This window comes from Dicentrarchus labrax, unplaced genomic scaffold (assembly GCF_905237075.1).
Source record: "Dicentrarchus labrax unplaced genomic scaffold, dlabrax2021, whole genome shotgun sequence".
In the NCBI taxonomy this organism is placed as follows: domain Eukaryota; kingdom Metazoa; phylum Chordata; class Actinopteri; family Moronidae; genus Dicentrarchus; species Dicentrarchus labrax.
The window spans coordinates 15,374,467-15,392,920 of NW_026136716.1; the positions used below are offsets into that span (position 1 = coordinate 15,374,467).

Sequence of the window (18,454 nt, forward strand, 5' to 3'; positions counted from 1 at the left end):
CCGGGGGCTATAAGATTCACACTCCACTGCTACTAGCCCTGGGTTGAATGTCCGATGGAACACTAGTAACTTTTAGTCTGGCAACTACTCAAGTTTCAGGGAATAACCCCACAAACTCAGGGTTAACATTGTTCTGAAACAGGGCCAGCAAGCCCTAGGCTAACGTCGGGGTTAGAACATGCCATGATTGTGCCAGTGGGAAAGCTTTCTTAGCCTGGGGCCAAGAAAGTTCTAGCCCTGTGCTAAGTGTAGTGTATCGGGCTAAGAATATGCAGTGTGAAAAGGCCTTTAGCCTGGGGCTAACAGGTTCCTTAGAAAAACACTTCCTATTCCCGCAGAGTCTGGACTGCCAAGATGGCGTCATTTTTATTCTTATTATTGTCTATGGTTGAACCGGTTTCTATAGTAACTCAGACAGGACAAACCAAACACTTGCTTTAGATAGGGCCTTTTGTGAGTTTTGTGGCCACTTTAATTCCTTCAACATTCTTTTAACGGAAGAGTTGTAATCTGTAACTATACAGCTAGGTGCCACTAAATCCCACACATTTAACTAGCAATAGTTCATTTAAACAACTGCAGCTTTGCAGTGGGCTTATTAAATATGATGCTGAGTGTTTTATTTTTATTTCAGCTATCCTGCCAGAGGAATTTCAACTTAAAAGTTTGAAGAAAACACTTTTACTGCACTTCTTGACTTGTTACAGAATATAACTTAAGCAGGAGGTGAATTTGGTCATATGTAGCCTAGTCTATAGGACCTGTCACTCACATGCTGTTAGAAGACAGAATAGGATAAAAGCTAGCAGTAACATGTAACCTCAGAACATTTCCAGAGTGCTGTAGTATCTCTCAGTCCTCACCTCTCTCACTGTCTTCCTTCTCTTGGTCAGGGATGAAGCAGAGGGCTGCCCGACTGCTTTCCAGCTCCAGCTGACCTTGTAGTGGTGGACGGGAACATCCAGGTCGGCAGGCATGCTCCACTGGAGCCTGGCAGACACCACCCTGCCAGGGCCAAAGCTCATATTGGCCACTCTCAGCTCAGTGGGAGCTGGAGGATTGGGGGGGTCTGAGGGTGAAGGGACGTTGTTAATATTCATCCACATGCAGTCACAGCGTAATATTACACACTAATGCTGAGATAAATAGTATATGTTAGTAATTCAACAAAACCCTACACCCCTAGACAGTGATCTATTTTTATTATTATTTATGCAGTTATACAGCATCATTTGATTTTTTTGCTTTATCAACAATGTACAAACTAAAATTGCCAAAAAATGAAAATAATAAAATCTGGATCTAGAACACACCTAGTTCATAGTACTGTTACTAGTAGTGCTAGTAGTACCAAAAATCAATTATTAGTAAGGACTACCTCTATATGATTTGCCAGAATGAAATAGATTACATTTGCTAACTAAAGTAGGAAAACGTGCTTTCTGACTGTGATTGGTTGCTGGTGTTTCAGGTTTGTACTTTCCTGTTCCTAAACATGAACACAAGCCTAACCCTAATCTCATTCAGTTATCACCTCGATACCTCACCATAGCCTAACCCTAACCCACAGTGTGAAACATGAGGGCACCGCCTCCAAGGTGAGAGAAGGCAGCTATTACTCTCACGAACGTGTCTGAGATAATTATGTTTGAACTTTTTCTGAATTTACCAACGCAGCTCCCCATGCAACCTTGGCAACCACACCGTACAAGGGACAATAAGGATTTTTTTAAGAGCTTCCTCAAACAACAAGCCTTTTACCACTAAATTTAACTGTGTAATTGTTTGATATAAATGGTCTATGCTATGCTGAAGTGTCTCTGACTAAAACAATGGCCCAATTCCAATCCTGCCCCCTCCCACTACCCACACTTAGCCTGTTTGTGTGTGCGAGTAAAGGGTCCAAGTTGGCTATAAAGCTTAAAAACCACACTCCTATCAAGTGCAACTTCTATTTTGTGTCCAGGTTTGAGGAAATGCCACAAACCTACAAATGTGAGTTCTGTGTGGCTTTTTCCAAAGAAAGTTGCCTTTCCTCAGTTAGAGGTGGCAAAAGTAGTGTGAGAGAGAGTTTTTATTTTCCTGTGCCATGATTAGAATGAGTGTGCCATGTCATTGCCTAATCTTAAAAACGATCTTTAAGATGATCTTTTAGATAAATACAACTTCAAATTACCAGTATGGAGGATTTAATGGCATCTAGTAGTGAAGTTGCAGATTGCAACCAACTGAGAAACATCGGAGGTTGTCAAACTCGCAAAAAAAAAATGTGAAAGGCCCTATGTGTGTAGTTGGTCCCTTCTGGGCTACTGTAGAAACATGGTGGCCTCCATAGAAGAGGACCTGCTCCTTCTGTGGAAAACAGTTAATTCTAAGGTAAAACACAACAATTTTTATTTTCAGGTGATTATACACTGAAAACATAGCTATGAATGTTATATTCCATTTCTGCCAATAGATCCTCCTAAATGTTACACACTGGACCTTTAATTATTTAATTATTATATCATTGTGCAGGAGGAACTGGGCGTACATTTATGATATTAGTTAGCTAAACTTGATGTACTGTCATTTCCTCTAGCATTTTGTTTAATATGAACAACAACAATATGAACTTGGGCTGTTGATCATTTCAGTCGTTGTTAGACACTTTGCTTGACTCTTCTGCCATTTTGTTACGTTCAGTCTAATTTCCAAAATCTGAAAAAACATTTTGCAGCACAAGCAGTTACTTTTTACTCTGTCAAGGTGACATTTTCTGTCAGTACAATCTGTGCTTTTAAGGATACTTGCTTTCACAGTTATAGTGACACAAGAACAAACGCTCTAACACACACACATACAGAGTGTGTGTGTGTGTCTGACCTCTGCTGGAGTGGATGTGTCTGCTGGGTGTGGTGAAACCTCTGGTCCCATGGGTGTTGACAGCCGCCACTCTGAACTGGTACCAGCGACCTGGCCGGATGTCAGAGAGCCTCGCTCCCTGCTCTGTGGTCTGTTGGAGGAGGCAAGACAAGATATGAACATAAAGTCTCAGACAAGAATAATATGCATAATAATGTAACAGTCACATACTGCAGGAACACACAGTGTCCCCTTATAGTGACATTCAGCTGGAACTTATGATTTTGACACTGTTATTTAAATTTTTTGCAATCCACGCTTAAATGTCTTAACAGGAAAACTGTTAAATGTCTCCTCCTTCATCCTATTCTTCCAGTCTGTATCACAGTCAGCATGTGTCAAGCAAAGGGATACATAGTCACATTTTAGTTGTTTTAATTTACATACTTCCCTGTTTCTGCTGTGCTGAGACATTGGTCAAATCAGATTTTTATGGTCATCTTATCATAAAAATACAGGTATATGACAACATCAGCACTGTATGCAGAGAATTAAACACTAAAATTGCAGCAGGTATTCTCAAAAATGTTGGTGAGAAAACAAACACTATGTCACAAAAAGTTTGTTTAGCATGGATGTACTCTAAAGCAGCAGCCTTAGGCACTGGAGAATACAGGAATTATGGGTTCAACCTGACATTTGGCAGCTGTGTCAGTGTTTTTGTGTCTTCTATCAAAAGCCATCTGTGTTTTCATGGTCAAAAACACGCCATCACATTTTAAAGGGCATTTATTTGGATATATCTGAAACATAATAGGTATTCCAGTGGTGGGCATAAGACTGGCTCTGCATATTTATTTTATTTATTTATTTAGTTGTTGCTTTATTTAGCAGGGACAGTGCACGTTGATAAAAGATTACTGCAAATGTGCCAGAGTTTGCCAAGAGGCTATTTTTTATCTGTAGTCCCTGGACAGATGTTACAAAGTCAACTTAAAAACAGAAAATAAGACCAAAAAAAGTTATTATGATTATTAATAATCATGCTGAACAATAATATAAATAAGATATTAATGTAATAGAATCATCATTCTGGACACCCAGACACTCAGTAGGCAATATGGTCATTTATAAAACCCAATGTGAACAACCAAGCAGGTTCTTTTAAGTAACCTGCTCTGTAAGCTATGGTTTGGAGCTAGAGGAACTTTCCTAAAGCAAAGGCCCAGAACATCATAATGTCTAACTTGCATTAATATTATTATTATTGTTATTGTGTATATCACCTACTGCCTATACTATATTTTCAGGTACTACTTAAAACATTCAACACAGAGGCTTATAATGCACATGTGTTAGTAGAAATATGGACTAAATAAGACAACAGTGCTGCACTTAGACACTGACTGAAACATGAAAAGCAGAAGCACAGACATGAAAATTAATGCACAGTATACAACAATAAAAACTAAACCACAATAAAAGACATGCATGCAGGTACATGAGGGCAGACTGGCGATAGCAAGATAGTGACAGGTGCAGAAGACAGCAAATGTTAAATGGACTGTACTTAAATGGCACCATTCTTTTAACCACTCAAAGCGCTTTACAGTACATGCCACATTCACTCATTCACACACATTCATACACTGATGACAAAGGCTCATCAGAACAGAAATGTATTGATTCACACACATTCACACACTGATGACAATCAGTTTGGGATTTAGGATCTTGCTCAAGGACACTTTGACATGCAGCGGCGAGAGCCAGGGATCGAACTGTGGAAAGTTCAGCACAGACAGACTGAGGACAACAACATGAAATTGAGTTATATGTTAAACATTTGCTGTAGCTAGTTGGCAAAAAGGTAAATCCTACAATTGTGTAACAATGTATTGTGGGATAATGGGTCTAGAGGGCATTAATGTTTGAGTAATGGTTGATTTTAACTCCACTTACAGATGATTGAGATCAGTTCATCAGTGAAACTTTAAGACCTAAGGCACTCAAATCATGTCATGCTAGCATTACAGGAAGGGGCTAAAAAACTATTCAGTGTTAGGCTTAATTTTAGCAGTGGAAAAACTGGTATGGCTATTTTTGAAGGGATCCCTTGACCTCTGATCTCAAGATTTCAGAATGAAAATTGCTTCTATGGGTACCATCACCTTCTTCATCAACATCTTGTTTGTCTCCGTAGTGGCCATTTCATTGTAGTGAGAACTTTTTTTTTAAACTTGTATATATATATCACTGTATAAAATTAACTATTGTGACATCTAGGATAATCACAGCCTCATGAAATTGTACAAGCACAAACTAGAGACTGAGGGCAAAAACAGCAGACTAGGCTGACAGGACGCTGACATTAAAATATTTATTACATCATCCAAAGCTGGATGCCCCCCCTCCCCCATTTCAAAATTCATTCAGGCACCACTGCCCTGTCTCAGAGATTCAGAAGTCTTCTGAACTAGTTTTCACAGATAGTGTAGGAGCTAAAGGTCTTGAAGAGCAAAACCAGGGAGTTATAAATCAGGACTGGCACACCCATTATTTCTAGTCTGGACAGTTAGGAACAACACTACAATGAGTGCAGTTGGGAGTACACACATGTGATTGTGCCTATAATCATACACTGGGTGTAGTGAACTAACCTGTGCAACCAGCTGCCAGGAGGTGGCAGTGTCCTCGCTGGGCTGGATGCCAAAGTTCCACCTCCTCTGCAGGATGTAGACTACAGGCTCAGCCGAGATGTTAAAGCGGGAGGACCAACGCACCTCCAGCTGGCCAGAGGAGAGCTCTTCAAAGTCCAGCTCCTTCCTTGGCTTCAGGGGAGCACCTGAGAGACCAATATTATCATGTTGTTAAGCCATGAAATGTACATCCGCAAAAGGTAGAACAGAGTAAAACTGAGGGGATGTGAGCATAAAGTATTTTCTTAATTATCAAATCAGATATAATGATATGATTGTAGTAGTTCATAGGTGAAACAGTGTACAGAAATCCGGATGTATTGGGTGTTTTGTGTCAGCAAACTGATATATTTGTCAAACTCTTATGATTAAATTTAGTCTTTTTCCTATATCCCTCGTAGACACCACCATCTACTGTAATTCTCAGGACATATTGGCTGTGTCCCAGCAGAGAAGACATCAAGTTCTTAGTCAGGTCAGTCAGCATCCCCCGGGGCAGCGGGGATTTACAGCTTTACTCAGTGCCACAGTGCGAGAAGGCAAAATGAGTTTCCCCACATCATTCCTCTCCCATCATGTGTGTCGCCATCAGTGAGGCCTGCACGTACTGCTGCAAGCTCACAGGATCTGTTTCTCCTCAGCTCTCTTTGATCCCTCCTCCGACAATGGGGGCCTAAGTAGGGCAAGCTCCACCTGACTCAGACTCACAGCAGCACAGCCACACACTGTTTGTTAGCAGGAGATTTTCCACCTGGAATTACCTCATTTTTCTGAGTAAGGGCCCAAGGGGGTCTGGGATGACATCTTTTTTAGGTTGACAAGAAGTTTATGACAGTTTAAGTATGTCACAGTAAGTAATGCTTGATAACAACAATAATAACGCAGCATTTTTCTAACAATAAATGTAGCTTTATGAATGTATTGATCAGCAGTAATGATGCGTCTATTTCAGCTGAAGCCTCTGATTTGAGTGATGGGCTGTGTGTAATATTACATTAGTCACAGCAGCAGTAACTTTATGTCACTCTCCCAACATGGCAGCAGGAGCAGGCAGGACTCAATCATAATTAATGTTCTGTGTTTTTCAGAACACAGTCAGTTAAGCTGTTGCTCACGATTCCAAATTTAACAGTGAACAGTGAGCTGCGTCCTCAGCCTGAGTCCTGAGCTCCAAATATGTTTGGACAGGAAAAGTCCAATTTCTTCTGGAGATTAAAAATACTTTGGTAACACTTTATATTGTGCAGAATAAGCAAAATAAGCGTTAGTTAATACGTAATAGGGGCCCTTTAAGATGCTTTTAATATTAATACATGTTAATAAGACTATATAAGTGTTAATAATAGCATCATGAACACATTTATTGTTAGTATAGCATATTTATAAACATTAAAAAGAAACTTGCAGTTTATAGACTGCTTAAGAGCATTAAAAAACCCTTTTCTTAAAATTGTAGGTGCTTGTAATGAGTGTTAGTTAATAGGTAATAAAGGCCTTAAAAGATGTTTATTAAGATTAATACATATTAATGTGATTATATAAGTGTTTATTATAGTGTAAATAGAGTATAAAACATGCATAAGCACTTATGGTCCTGCCTGACTGCCATTGCCAATACTGTTGTTGCTGTGCACCTGTCTGTCTGTCTGTCGCTCTCTCTCTCTCTCTCTCTCTCTCTCTCTCTCTCTCTCACCCCAACTGGTCGAGACAGACGACCACCCACCTAGAGCCGGAGGATCTGTCCTAGGTTTCTGCCTTTTAACAGGCAGTTTTTCCTTGCCCTTGTCGCCAAGTGCTTGCTCATGGTGGTACTGTTGGGTCTCTGTAATTAATGTTAAAGAGTTCGGTCTAGACCTGCTCTATTTGAAAAGTGTCCTGAGATAACTTCTGTTATGAATTGGCGCTATACAAATAAAATTGAATTGAATTGAATTGAATTGAATTACAAGAAAGTTCATAGACTGCTCAAGACTAGTGTGAGTGTTTATATCAGTACAAATACATTTACTGAGTTTAAGTAGCTTCTATCTATAATTGTTACATCTTTACTAAGCTTTTGTTGTTGTTTTATTAACATTTCTACATACTTTATTATGGATTTATTTTACTTAAAATTACTTATATATATTTTACTTTTTGGGGGTAGCAGGTTGAAATTGGGAACATGCTTATTAAGGTTAATAAATCCTTAATTGTGCACTCATTAACAGTTACTATGCTTTTATTAATGTTAATAAGCATCTTATAAGGCCATTATTACCTATTAACTAACACTTATTACAAGCACCTACATATTAGGTGTTACCAGTATTGTATTTTTTAATGTAGTTACATTTTATTTTTGATTCACAACTCAGAATATTTGCAGCAGTGGCCTTATTTTGCCCAAGGAAGTGTATTCATCAACTTCACTTTTTCCATTGGATAGACGAGGACTGATATTCCGAATGGGAATTTAATTATGTTTATTGGACTTCATGGATCACAGATTTTAATGTAGGAATCAGCCTTCATTATTTTCAGTATTATAACTATTTGCCAGCAGTTGCTTCATCTGCTTTCTTTCATTCTGCGATTGACAGCAAATTTAGGGCAATGTATATAAATATTTGGGGTCTTTTTATTTTGGAATTTCAGGTGCCTCATGAGGATGAACATTTCTCTCTCTCTCTCTCTCTCTCTCTCTCTCTCTCTCTCTCTGTCTCTCTCTCTCAAAGATATCCATTGGTTCACTGTATTTGTGACTAAATCTAACCAACTTCAACCATAAAGTGCTGCAGCTGCAGGATCATTCCAGTACTGGAATCCCTCCAGACGTGTATTACGACATATACAAATAATCTGCTTGCAACAAAAATGTGTGTCTCATGCAAAAAAGTATAATTTCTATGTTAAAATCATGTAAAAGGCATATACTCCTTCTACCTCATTAACAAATTTCAGATCACATACACCATGCAGATTAAACATCTAACTGTAGGAAGAAGAAGAAACACTGACTGGAGCAGAACTTAAATTAGTTTTCTTCCGACTTGATCAATGATATGGTAAATAAACATGTTTCTGTTGGGCTCTCCTTACCCTTGTAGAGGTCTTTGGGAGACTGGCAGGTGTGGCCACAGCCGTTGGAACAGCATTTCTTCTGAGCGGAGCACTCTTGGTCATGGTCGCAGCTCTCCACACAGGCTGCTGCGAAGCCACTGGCTCTCTCTGGAGGTGGACAGCTGCCCTGCTTCACTGCCAGCACTGACTGAAGGAACTCACAGCTGGTCACACACTCCCAGTGCTTCTTGGGGAACACCCGCTAGATGGGTTGGAGGGAGATCAGTTACCTTATTTTACATTTCACTGTTTCTAATTCTACTGTGGACTACTTTTGCTTTCAGGGCTTCTAATATAATGCATTAATGTGGTTTGTTTGCTTGTTTTGTCATCATAATTATTATATAATATTATATAATTATTTAATTATATTATTATTATTTGTATTACATTAAAAGTGAACGATCACACACTGATAGTTTGGGATGTGTTAAATATATCTGGTTGAAATAAACTGTCATTAGTTTTCTTCCAATTTCACTTCTTAACTGACTTCAGACTGCTAAAAGTCTGATTACTTTCCTGATCAATGAATCTTAACTATTAACAGTACACAGTACAGGGTGTCTGACCCCTGTGATTCATTAATATTAAGGTGTTTGCATCGGACCTCCATCACCTGTAGCCTTCTGATCCAGCTCTACTTTGTGAAAACAGTGTTTCATATTTCATGTTTTTGATCCTCTCACACAGAAAATGTGACTACAGTATGTTCTGCAGTGTACCTCACACAGCTCCCTACAATTGCTTTTCCTCTTCATCTCCCAGGAATCTTTACAGGGCTCCAGGCACTGTGAAAATGAAACAGTGTACAGATTACAGTCTGGAATGAATAAAGAGAAGTTGAGGTGAATCTGTCTCTGTACACTGATCAAGAGATTAATCATTAAATGAACAATTAAAATGTTTGAATGTATATACTGTTTGTTTTTGTCCAGGCCCGGCGTATTTTTGCAAATGCTATTTGGAGCACTAGGACTTGGATTTTTTTCACAGATTATCCGTCTCATGCACTCCTTTTTAGGATATAGTGGCAGTTTCAGCAAATATGACAAAAGTTTTTTTTCATAAAAGTAGCCTGCTACAGCTTTAAGGTTTAGGAAAGATTGTGTTGTTAAATCTTTCAATATCTTTTTCAATATTTAACCAAAACCACCATCCCAAAACCTGTCCAAAATGTTTTATCAGCTTAAAGGTGGGACACAGGCAAGGCCATACTTCATTCTTCAAGGGTGCTCAGGAGATCAGGCACCCACACTCTACTGTGAGCACCAAAGGGAAATGATCATATCAGAAGAGTAGTAAAGTTGTTCAATGAAGATTTTAACCAATCATACAATATATTGCATCACCTTGTGAATCGGCCACCTGAGTTTACTGGAATGCACATTAGAACAGCTGTTCCCAACCTTTTTCCTTAAGGGACTCCTTTTACTATCATTGAGTAAACTAACAACCCCTGACTAAGTGACATATTTTATGGATATTTCATACTATATTCAATAACAGTACATAACAACTTTTTTTTTTAAGATTAACTTTACAATGAACCCAAACAGTGAACACAATAACTGCAGGAAGTTTGTGTAAAACGAGACATTTGGATGACTTTTGAGCAGATTATTTTCTGTGTGTTTGAGTGAGAAAACATGAGTTTTCCTGATTCAGAACGTTTCATACAATTTTGTCTGTATTATGGATTTTTTTCATTAAAAAGAAAATTAAATGTTCAGGTGTTTGCCGTGCCCTTATCCTGTGAGATGTTACTTATATAATAATCTGAATTTATATCAAAATAACATCTTTTTTTTTTATTACTTTCTCCACAGAAATTGATGAATTGCTGAGTTATAGGCCTACTGTATATTTCTAAAAATACCCCCTTGCAAAGCAAACACAACAGAACACTTGATATATTTTAACAAAACATTAAACCGACACAGGTAGAAGCTGTAGAGACTTGCAGTGACCAGTCAATGAATCTATTATGGTCAATTACACCAGGTCTGCAGTGGTCACTACCTATCAAAGTGGTTCAAGGTAGGAAAAACAGTGAAACAGAGAGAGGGTCATGGGTGGCCAAGGCTAACTAATGTAGACCACCAGGGTGCCCAGGTTGTCATAATGTTATGGCTGATCGTGTATGTGGCTTCTTTTAATAGCTGTGTCTAATGTGTATGTGGTGGGTGTCTGCAGGCTTGTATTATTCTGATGGATAAATGATAATAAGGACTTTCTAAAAAATAATCTATGTATTTTATTATTTAACTTTTACAATTTAATCCAAGTGGGAACAGCTGCTTTTATTTTTGGATAAAGTGTCTCTTAAAGGTTCAGCAGAAAAAATACAAGGTGCTAAAAAGCCGCATAACATTTGTGGAGGCTGGTGCACCTTTCTCTCTCTCTCTCTCTCTCTCTCTCTCTCTCTTTCTCTCTCTCTGTCCTTCTCTGATAAGATGTTGTGCTCTGTATAAGAGGGTCCTCAACACTTACTTTGATGTTGTAAGTGGTGGTTCTAGCTGATTAAGATATTGGTGTTATTTTACTGATGATGTAGATATTATCTTACTGATGAAGGCCATGAGAAGATCACTTTAAACCTATTAATAGCTAGTAACTGATAGCTATAACTTTCAAATAAATAATAATAGATTCAAAGTATATGACTTTGTTTGGTTTGTTTTTTCGCAAATATTTATTCAGTATTTCCTGCTAGCCTTTCAACGGACAGTATGAAAATTATTGCAGTGGGGAAGCAGGCTGAATCTTATATTTGATCATAATAATCATATACATAATTATAATCACTAAATGTATTATTGAACGTATATAGTCCCTTTCAATCGTGTTTACAAAATTATTTCCAGAGTAAAAATAAATAAATAAAAATAAACAGGTGGTAATCATAAAAACAAAAAGAATGATAGCAAACAATATATAGACTGAGCATTCAGCATTAAATACCATAAAACAGCAATAAATAAAACAAAGATAAAACAATTACATATTAATGATAATTAAAATATGAATTAACATATTGTTAATTGTATATGGGTCCTTTTTGGTAACTACAGTACATACCTTGACATGAACTCTGGTCTCCAGAGTAAAAGTCCTGTATTTTTTTAAGTTCAAGTATCCACTCTGTATGACTTCTGTCAAAGAATGTAGCCATTGCCAGTGAACAAGTTCCAATTTGGAATTATATTTCCTCCAAAATATATTCATAAAATCAAATTAGTAGTATTTTATCGTATTTTGTCGGATATAGTGGTTCAGTCTAACATGTTGCTGGGTATGGTGTGTAGATGTTAGTGCTACAGTATATGCAAGCACAGTAAAAACTAAAAAGTGAAGGAAAGCTAATGAATGTTGTCCTGTGGCCGTTTCTTGAGCATGTTACCAATTAACAGCATCACCCTCTGTACCATAAAGCTGAATCCTGCACCAGTAAGCAGAGGCAGCCCAGGGGAGCGAGCGTACACTGATTGTAATTTCATGCTGTAGTGAGAAACAGTTGGTAGGAGAGCAATGTACAGCAGCATCACAAGGACACCGCAAGTTGTCTGAAAGTTAGAGGAGCAAACTTGTGTTTACTGATGTCTGCAGAGAATATGTCTCAGGAGTTTGGATATTCATATTCATCGTCTTATAGAGAAGAAAATAGGCTTCTACTGCCATGGTACCATCTCAAGGGATCAAATGCCGTACCTGCCATTTTCAACAGGCGTCAACTATAATCTAATGCTATAATAACTTCAGTTCGATTTTTTTAATATGATGCAGCTAGCCTATCAAACAATATATTATTTCCTAAAATGGGGATACAACACACTGCCCAATAATACAGGAACAAGATTAAAAAGATTAAAGATATTATAGAAATGCAAAGGTTCACAATTTGCTGTGGAGCAAACTGAAAAACTGAACAGAAGAAGGTATTGGACACAATTTTAGGCCACTGGCTGGCCCCAGCAGTGGCCTAGATTGTCTGTTGGCAACTTATATCTTATATTCAAGTCATCCACTACGTAGTTGTTGTTACAACCACAGCACAGTGTGTTAATCTAATAATAAATAATAAAATATAGCTGTCTTTCTGTAGTCTAAGTGTTTCTTAGTTTTCGATGGATCTGAGGACAGGAGCAAGGACTGATAATGACTGATGTCTGTGTGCTTGATGTCAGGAATATTATGTTATTATGTCACTGTTGCTGCTCTAGAAACAATATGTTGTCATATTTAAGATATAAATAAATTCTTATGAAGTTCAGGACATTTTTCTTGCTAATGTTGACTGTAAATGTGAAAAATAACAAGCTGTGTGGGTTGTTTAATTAATATTGTAATAATAATAGTCTAAAATTCAGGGTTAAAAAAAATAACTTGTTTTGTCCAGAGCTAAGGGAGTGGCAGTTTTATAAAAGATTGACTTGGTTCTCTCATCTTCCTGTGGCAGGTTGTCTCCCAGTGAAAGGGGCAAACAGGCTCACTTTGAAGATTGTGAAGGGATGTGTGCTCCCTGCTACAAATATTGCAAGTGTAAAAGTTCTGATCCATCTACTTCAGTACCCCTCCTTCACAAACCACAACCCATTGAACTCAATCCAGCGTTACCATATTCATATGGCAAATTTTGTACATTACATTTGTTCCACTACAGCATGAAAATCAACTCATTTAGAACTGGAACTTGCTTGAATTGTCTCTATGCGTATCATTCCTGCTTTTATAATTACATCATGGTTATGTTGAGGTTATGTAGCAAACCAATATGCACTTTGATAACACATTGATATCTGCTGCTTGTGGTCACCTTTACCTACATTTGAGTAAATATCTGATAAATATATCTTATTATATCTAATATAATTTACAGCATGAAGGACTTGCAGAGACATTCTTTTATATCAGCCTGGCACTCTGGCTGCACATAGCAGTGCTAATTAGATCAGTCATAACAGAATAAGTTGTCTGAATATTGTCATTCAAAATATATGCTACCATAACACTTCTTCATTCAAACAACAAACAAACAAAAGTCACAGTGGATACTCATCTGGTTAGTTACAATACTAAATACAGTACAGTTTACCACAAGCGTATTATTTAAAAACAGATATCTTTATCAGCACATATGAGACTGACTTCTCTCTCACACATGCTCGACAACATATTTATTTCGGACCAACATCATGAAACTATCACTTTTGGAGAATGTCATAACAGACAGGGTGACTGCAGCACCTGTTAATTCAAAGCTGCTGCCGTGCAGTGTAACTATTATAATCTATTAGATAATTTCTCGTTGTGAATATTTTTGCCACTGAAAATGTCAGAGCAGATATTCCTGATTGATTGATTCTGTTTGGACACAGCACATTTTGAAAGCAGGTTAATAGTTTTTGAGCTCAGATCTTGAACATACACAGTGTTGACTAATATTGTAGTAAATGTTGTGCGTAGGTAGGTTGCAGCCCCCTTGCCCATGGAGTGAACAGAATGATAGGACTATACTGGACGTATATGTATGTCACATAATGTAACGAGCTGTGCACATAGAGCTGTTCAGCTGCCAGGCAGAGGCTTTAAGAATAGAGATATTTTCAACTACTGATTATACACTTATAAAGCACCAATTGTTTTATATTGAAAAAGAATTTTAGGAAATAGTCCAGACCTTGGTAGCTGACTACGGCCATTAGTGCATACTAGAGTCCTGATTGTCTGACAACTCATGTTTCTTGACCCATCAGACGTTGTTGCCACATTGCCAGATCCCAGCCAATACTTTGGTGGGAACAAAGTAATTTTAACTAATAGAACCGATGGAGTTAAGAAAATAAAACACAAGTTGTAATTATTTTTCATATATATATAAAATACATATATATAAATATATGTTTTTACTTTAAGTAAGACTAAAAAACATTTTCTAGTGTCTACACTGTCGTCAGAGTCAGTGATGTGTTACAGGGTAGAGTGGAAAGGGCGGAAAAAAGTACAGTACAATTCTTCCTGCTATGTAATGAAGACTACTTGAAGCATGTCTGATAGCCCTGTGCCAGGCCTGCCATCTCCCATCTTCCCTCCCTGGTCTCCACTGGAGAACTCGTCCACTAATCCAGACTGACGTCCCCACCCTCGTGCTATTCCCAGCATCACCTCAGCGTCAGTTAGTTTTCCGCTCCATTTCAAGCTTAAATCAAGTATTCCATTCCACTATACCGCAAATAAAGCTGACTGGAGGGGAACTTTGTGATGTGGTTGAGAGAGATTTGAGAAAGCACCTAAGTCTCACTGGTGGCGAAGACAACAGATATTTTTGACTCGGCTGCAGAATTTAGCACCAAATTGGAATTGGTTCGGGATCCAAGCTGTTCTTTTAGATCACAGAACGTGACTTGGCTGCAGTGTAAAGCTGTGTGTGTGTACTGTATGTGTGTGTGTTGGTTTGTTCGCACCACTCCTCCATGACCAACCAGAGATAATGGAGCGAACAACTTCTCTGCTGACCGTGCAAAATGCTGTTCTTTTGGTGCTCGACACTGTTTGATTTGCTGCCCAGACAAACCCCTCAGAGAGCAAATAGGCCCCCTGTTTGTCTGTTTCAACAACTCACACTGTCTTTGAAAATGTTCCAGACCTTTAAACATCCACAGACAAGACCTCAGCTTTTCCCAAGGAATGAACTGCAAGTAAATTATTTCACAAGTACGTTTATACTTAAAAAAATGTGAGGTGCAAGGTTTGAAAGAAAAGGGGCTTTCATTCAAACATCACAACAAGGCTGTAGGGAGTATTAAGTCCACTAATGGCTGCCAAGTGCTACTGAAAGAATGTCGTTACAACAAGCTCAATGCCAATTGTCTAGGTTGTGAACTAAGACACCAGTGTCAGTGCATACACACGATGTCCCTCCATGACTCCAATGCTACAGTAGTGCCATCTTAAGCTCCTTTTAAAGAGCTGAATTGAACTGGAATGTGTGGGAGTGTGTTGCTAATCAACCCTGGCACTTGCAAATGGCTGTCTGCCTGGAGGAGATAGTGACAGAAGGATTAACAAGCATTCATTACTACCAGGGTCCGTAAGGACGACATGGGGCCAAATGGTCACGTGCCAAAGTGATGGGCTGTCTCACAGCAACAAGCTTCAACAAGCTCCTCATCAGGCCTTTCTGAGCTTAAGAGTTGGACAGGGATGTATCAATACTTAGGAGTGCCACATTACTGAAAGTTTGTGCTCTCTCACACATTTTGGTTGGATGGCTTTTACAGTATGATATATTTTCAAGTTAAACAGGAAGTGAAGCCAAGATGTAATAATTATAAGAAAATGTTGGTTCTGATTTAGCATCATTGGTGCTGTTTGCTACTTTAACCCTAACCCTAAGGGCCAGAGTACACTCTATCAGAAGTTCACATGGCATGGTTTAAGTGTTTATACATGATCCACACTGCCACATTCAACGGTGGATTGAAAAGCCATAACCTAACTGCGCCAGATGGTTTGTATTGGAAGTCGTTGTTAGAAACTGTTGAAAAATGGCAGGCACTTTCAAATAATTACTTGGCAGGTGATTGGATGAACCTCTGGCCAATCACTGAGGTGAGGTGGATGTGAATGTTAAATTGCTAGTTTCAGAAAGTTGCTCCAATAGAAATCATCAAACACAGCCCTCACAATCTGACATCAGAAAGGTCTGGGAGGAGGGAGATTCAAGCAGTTCTAATGGAGTATACTGGCACCATAACCCTAATCTGTCAAAACATCACACACAAACACTAAAAGTTGAAACTAAATCTTTGTAAGCCTTAAAGGGTAAGTTCACCCAATTTGAGCATGTAGATAGTAGTAATTAGGGTGAACTGATCTTTTAAACAATCCAGACTACTGCCTGACACTAAAAACAGATCAAAGATTATAAATTTGTGCTTCCACAGTATGTAGCCCATCAAACCAGAATCATCAGCTGTAATGTTGACTAATGAACCATCCAAAACCCACGAAACAATGCGTCTGAACGAAGCCAACCACAGTCCTGATGCAGTCAAGCTACAGCTTCTGCAAATAAAAGCTGGCCTTTGATCAAGAAGCTGCAGACAAGATGAAAGAGCTTTGAATTCAGTGGCAATACTTCAGAGAGCACCTGTCATCGCAGAGCAGCTCTGACAGCTTTACCACATCTACATTTAAAGCTCTCCTGCTGTACATTGATGAAAACTTAAGTACACAGCGGACCAAGCTGCTCTGGAGTAAGTTGCACGCAGTGATATCTCTTGGAATGCACTGATTTCTCATCACGCTGTAAGAGCCTTTCATTTCACAATTAACCACCATTAAACAGGCTTGCAATTTGGAGGGCTCTCCAAACTAAAAGCCACTACAGGCTAACACTGAAATGAGTGCAGATAATAATGTGAATGTCAGTCTGAGTATGCTGGACTTACTGACCCATAGTTTTTTTTTTTATTATTTCACAAACTTAGCAGTGGAATGGGAAACAAAGGTGGGTTCAGGACTTTTGACAGTTCCGCCGTTGTGTACAGTGGCTTATGTGGACAAGAAACTACAGTAACGGGTGCCCGGTTAGCTCAGTGGGTAGAGCTGGCGACCCACGTACCGCGGCTGAGTCCTTGCTGCAGCTGCCCAGGGTTCGAATCTGACCTGCGGCCCTTTGCTGCATGTCATCCCCTCTCTCTCTGCCCCCCTTTCATGTCTATCTTCAGGTGTATCTATCAAATAAAGGCAATAAAAGGCCAAAAAAATAACTTCAAAACTAACAAATTTCAGCTTTATCTTTTTTTTATTTCATCCATTAGCAAGCATTAGCTTGCCAAGCTAATGGTTTCACTCTGTGTCTTGTGCATTGTGTATCTACTTGGAACACATGATGGACATAGATGATTAGCAAGGTCAGAAATAAAAATGGAGACAATACATTTGGGAGAAAAAGACAAACCATGGCACTGTTTTGGAACAAATATACCCCCTTTTACCAAACTACCTGGCGCAAGTGCTGGTCCAGAGTTGGTTCAACTTGAGAATCGGTCTCCAATGTTAACTATTGTTGCCAAGGTTACATAGGTCATATAATAGTAATGTCTTTTGTGTCAATAGGTTTCTAATTCAAAGCTGAGTCCCAAAATATGGATAGGTAAACCACAATCACAATTACAGTGTCTATTTGCACCTTGGTGAGAATAGTCACATGGCAGATATTCAGCTATTTACTCGCAGAAATCAGGTGATGAGGTAGTGGTAGATGAATTACACTGAACAAAATTATAAACGCAACACTTTTGTTTTTGCCCCCATTCATAATGAGCTGAACTCGAAGATCTAAGACTTTCTCTATGTACACAAAAGGCCTATTTCTCTCAAATATTGTTCACAAATCTGTCAAAATCTGTGTTAGTGAGCACCTCTCCTTTGCCGAGATAATCCATCAACCTCACAGGTGTGGCATATCAAGATGCTGATCAGACAGCATGGGTATTGCACAGTTATGCCTTAGGCTGGCCACAATAAAAGGCCACTCGAAAATGTGCAGTTCCATCACACAGCACAATGCCACAGATGTCGCAAGTTTTGAGGGAGCGTGCAATTGCCATGCTGACTGCAAGAATGTCCACCAGAGCTGTTGCTGATGAATTGAATGTTCATTTCTCTACCATAAGCCGTCTCCAAAGGCGTTTCAGAGAATTTGGCAGTACATCCAACCTGCCTCACAACCGCAGACCATGTGTAACCATACCAGCCCAGGACCTGCACATCCAGCATCTTCACCTCCAAGATCGTCCAAG

At 38.8% G+C, this 18,454-nt stretch overlaps 1 protein-coding gene across 2 annotated transcripts in view; it reads right to left on the reverse strand.

Annotated features, from left to right (window-relative positions):
- The window catches only part of anos1a (anosmin 1a), a 35,996-nt gene that overhangs the window by 8,688 nt on the left and 8,854 nt on the right, over window positions 1-18,454 (reverse strand). For both annotated transcript variants that reach the window (XM_051427265.1, XM_051427264.1), the window contains exons 3-7: window positions 9,371-9,436; window positions 8,625-8,847; window positions 5,505-5,689; window positions 2,866-2,995; window positions 864-1,069 (exon numbers count right to left, since the gene is read on the reverse strand). In XM_051427265.1, coding sequence (XP_051283225.1) covers window positions 864-1,069; window positions 2,866-2,995; window positions 5,505-5,689; window positions 8,625-8,847; window positions 9,371-9,436 — 810 coding nt within the window. The remainder of the gene's footprint in view (window positions 1-863; window positions 1,070-2,865; window positions 2,996-5,504; window positions 5,690-8,624; window positions 8,848-9,370; window positions 9,437-18,454) is intronic.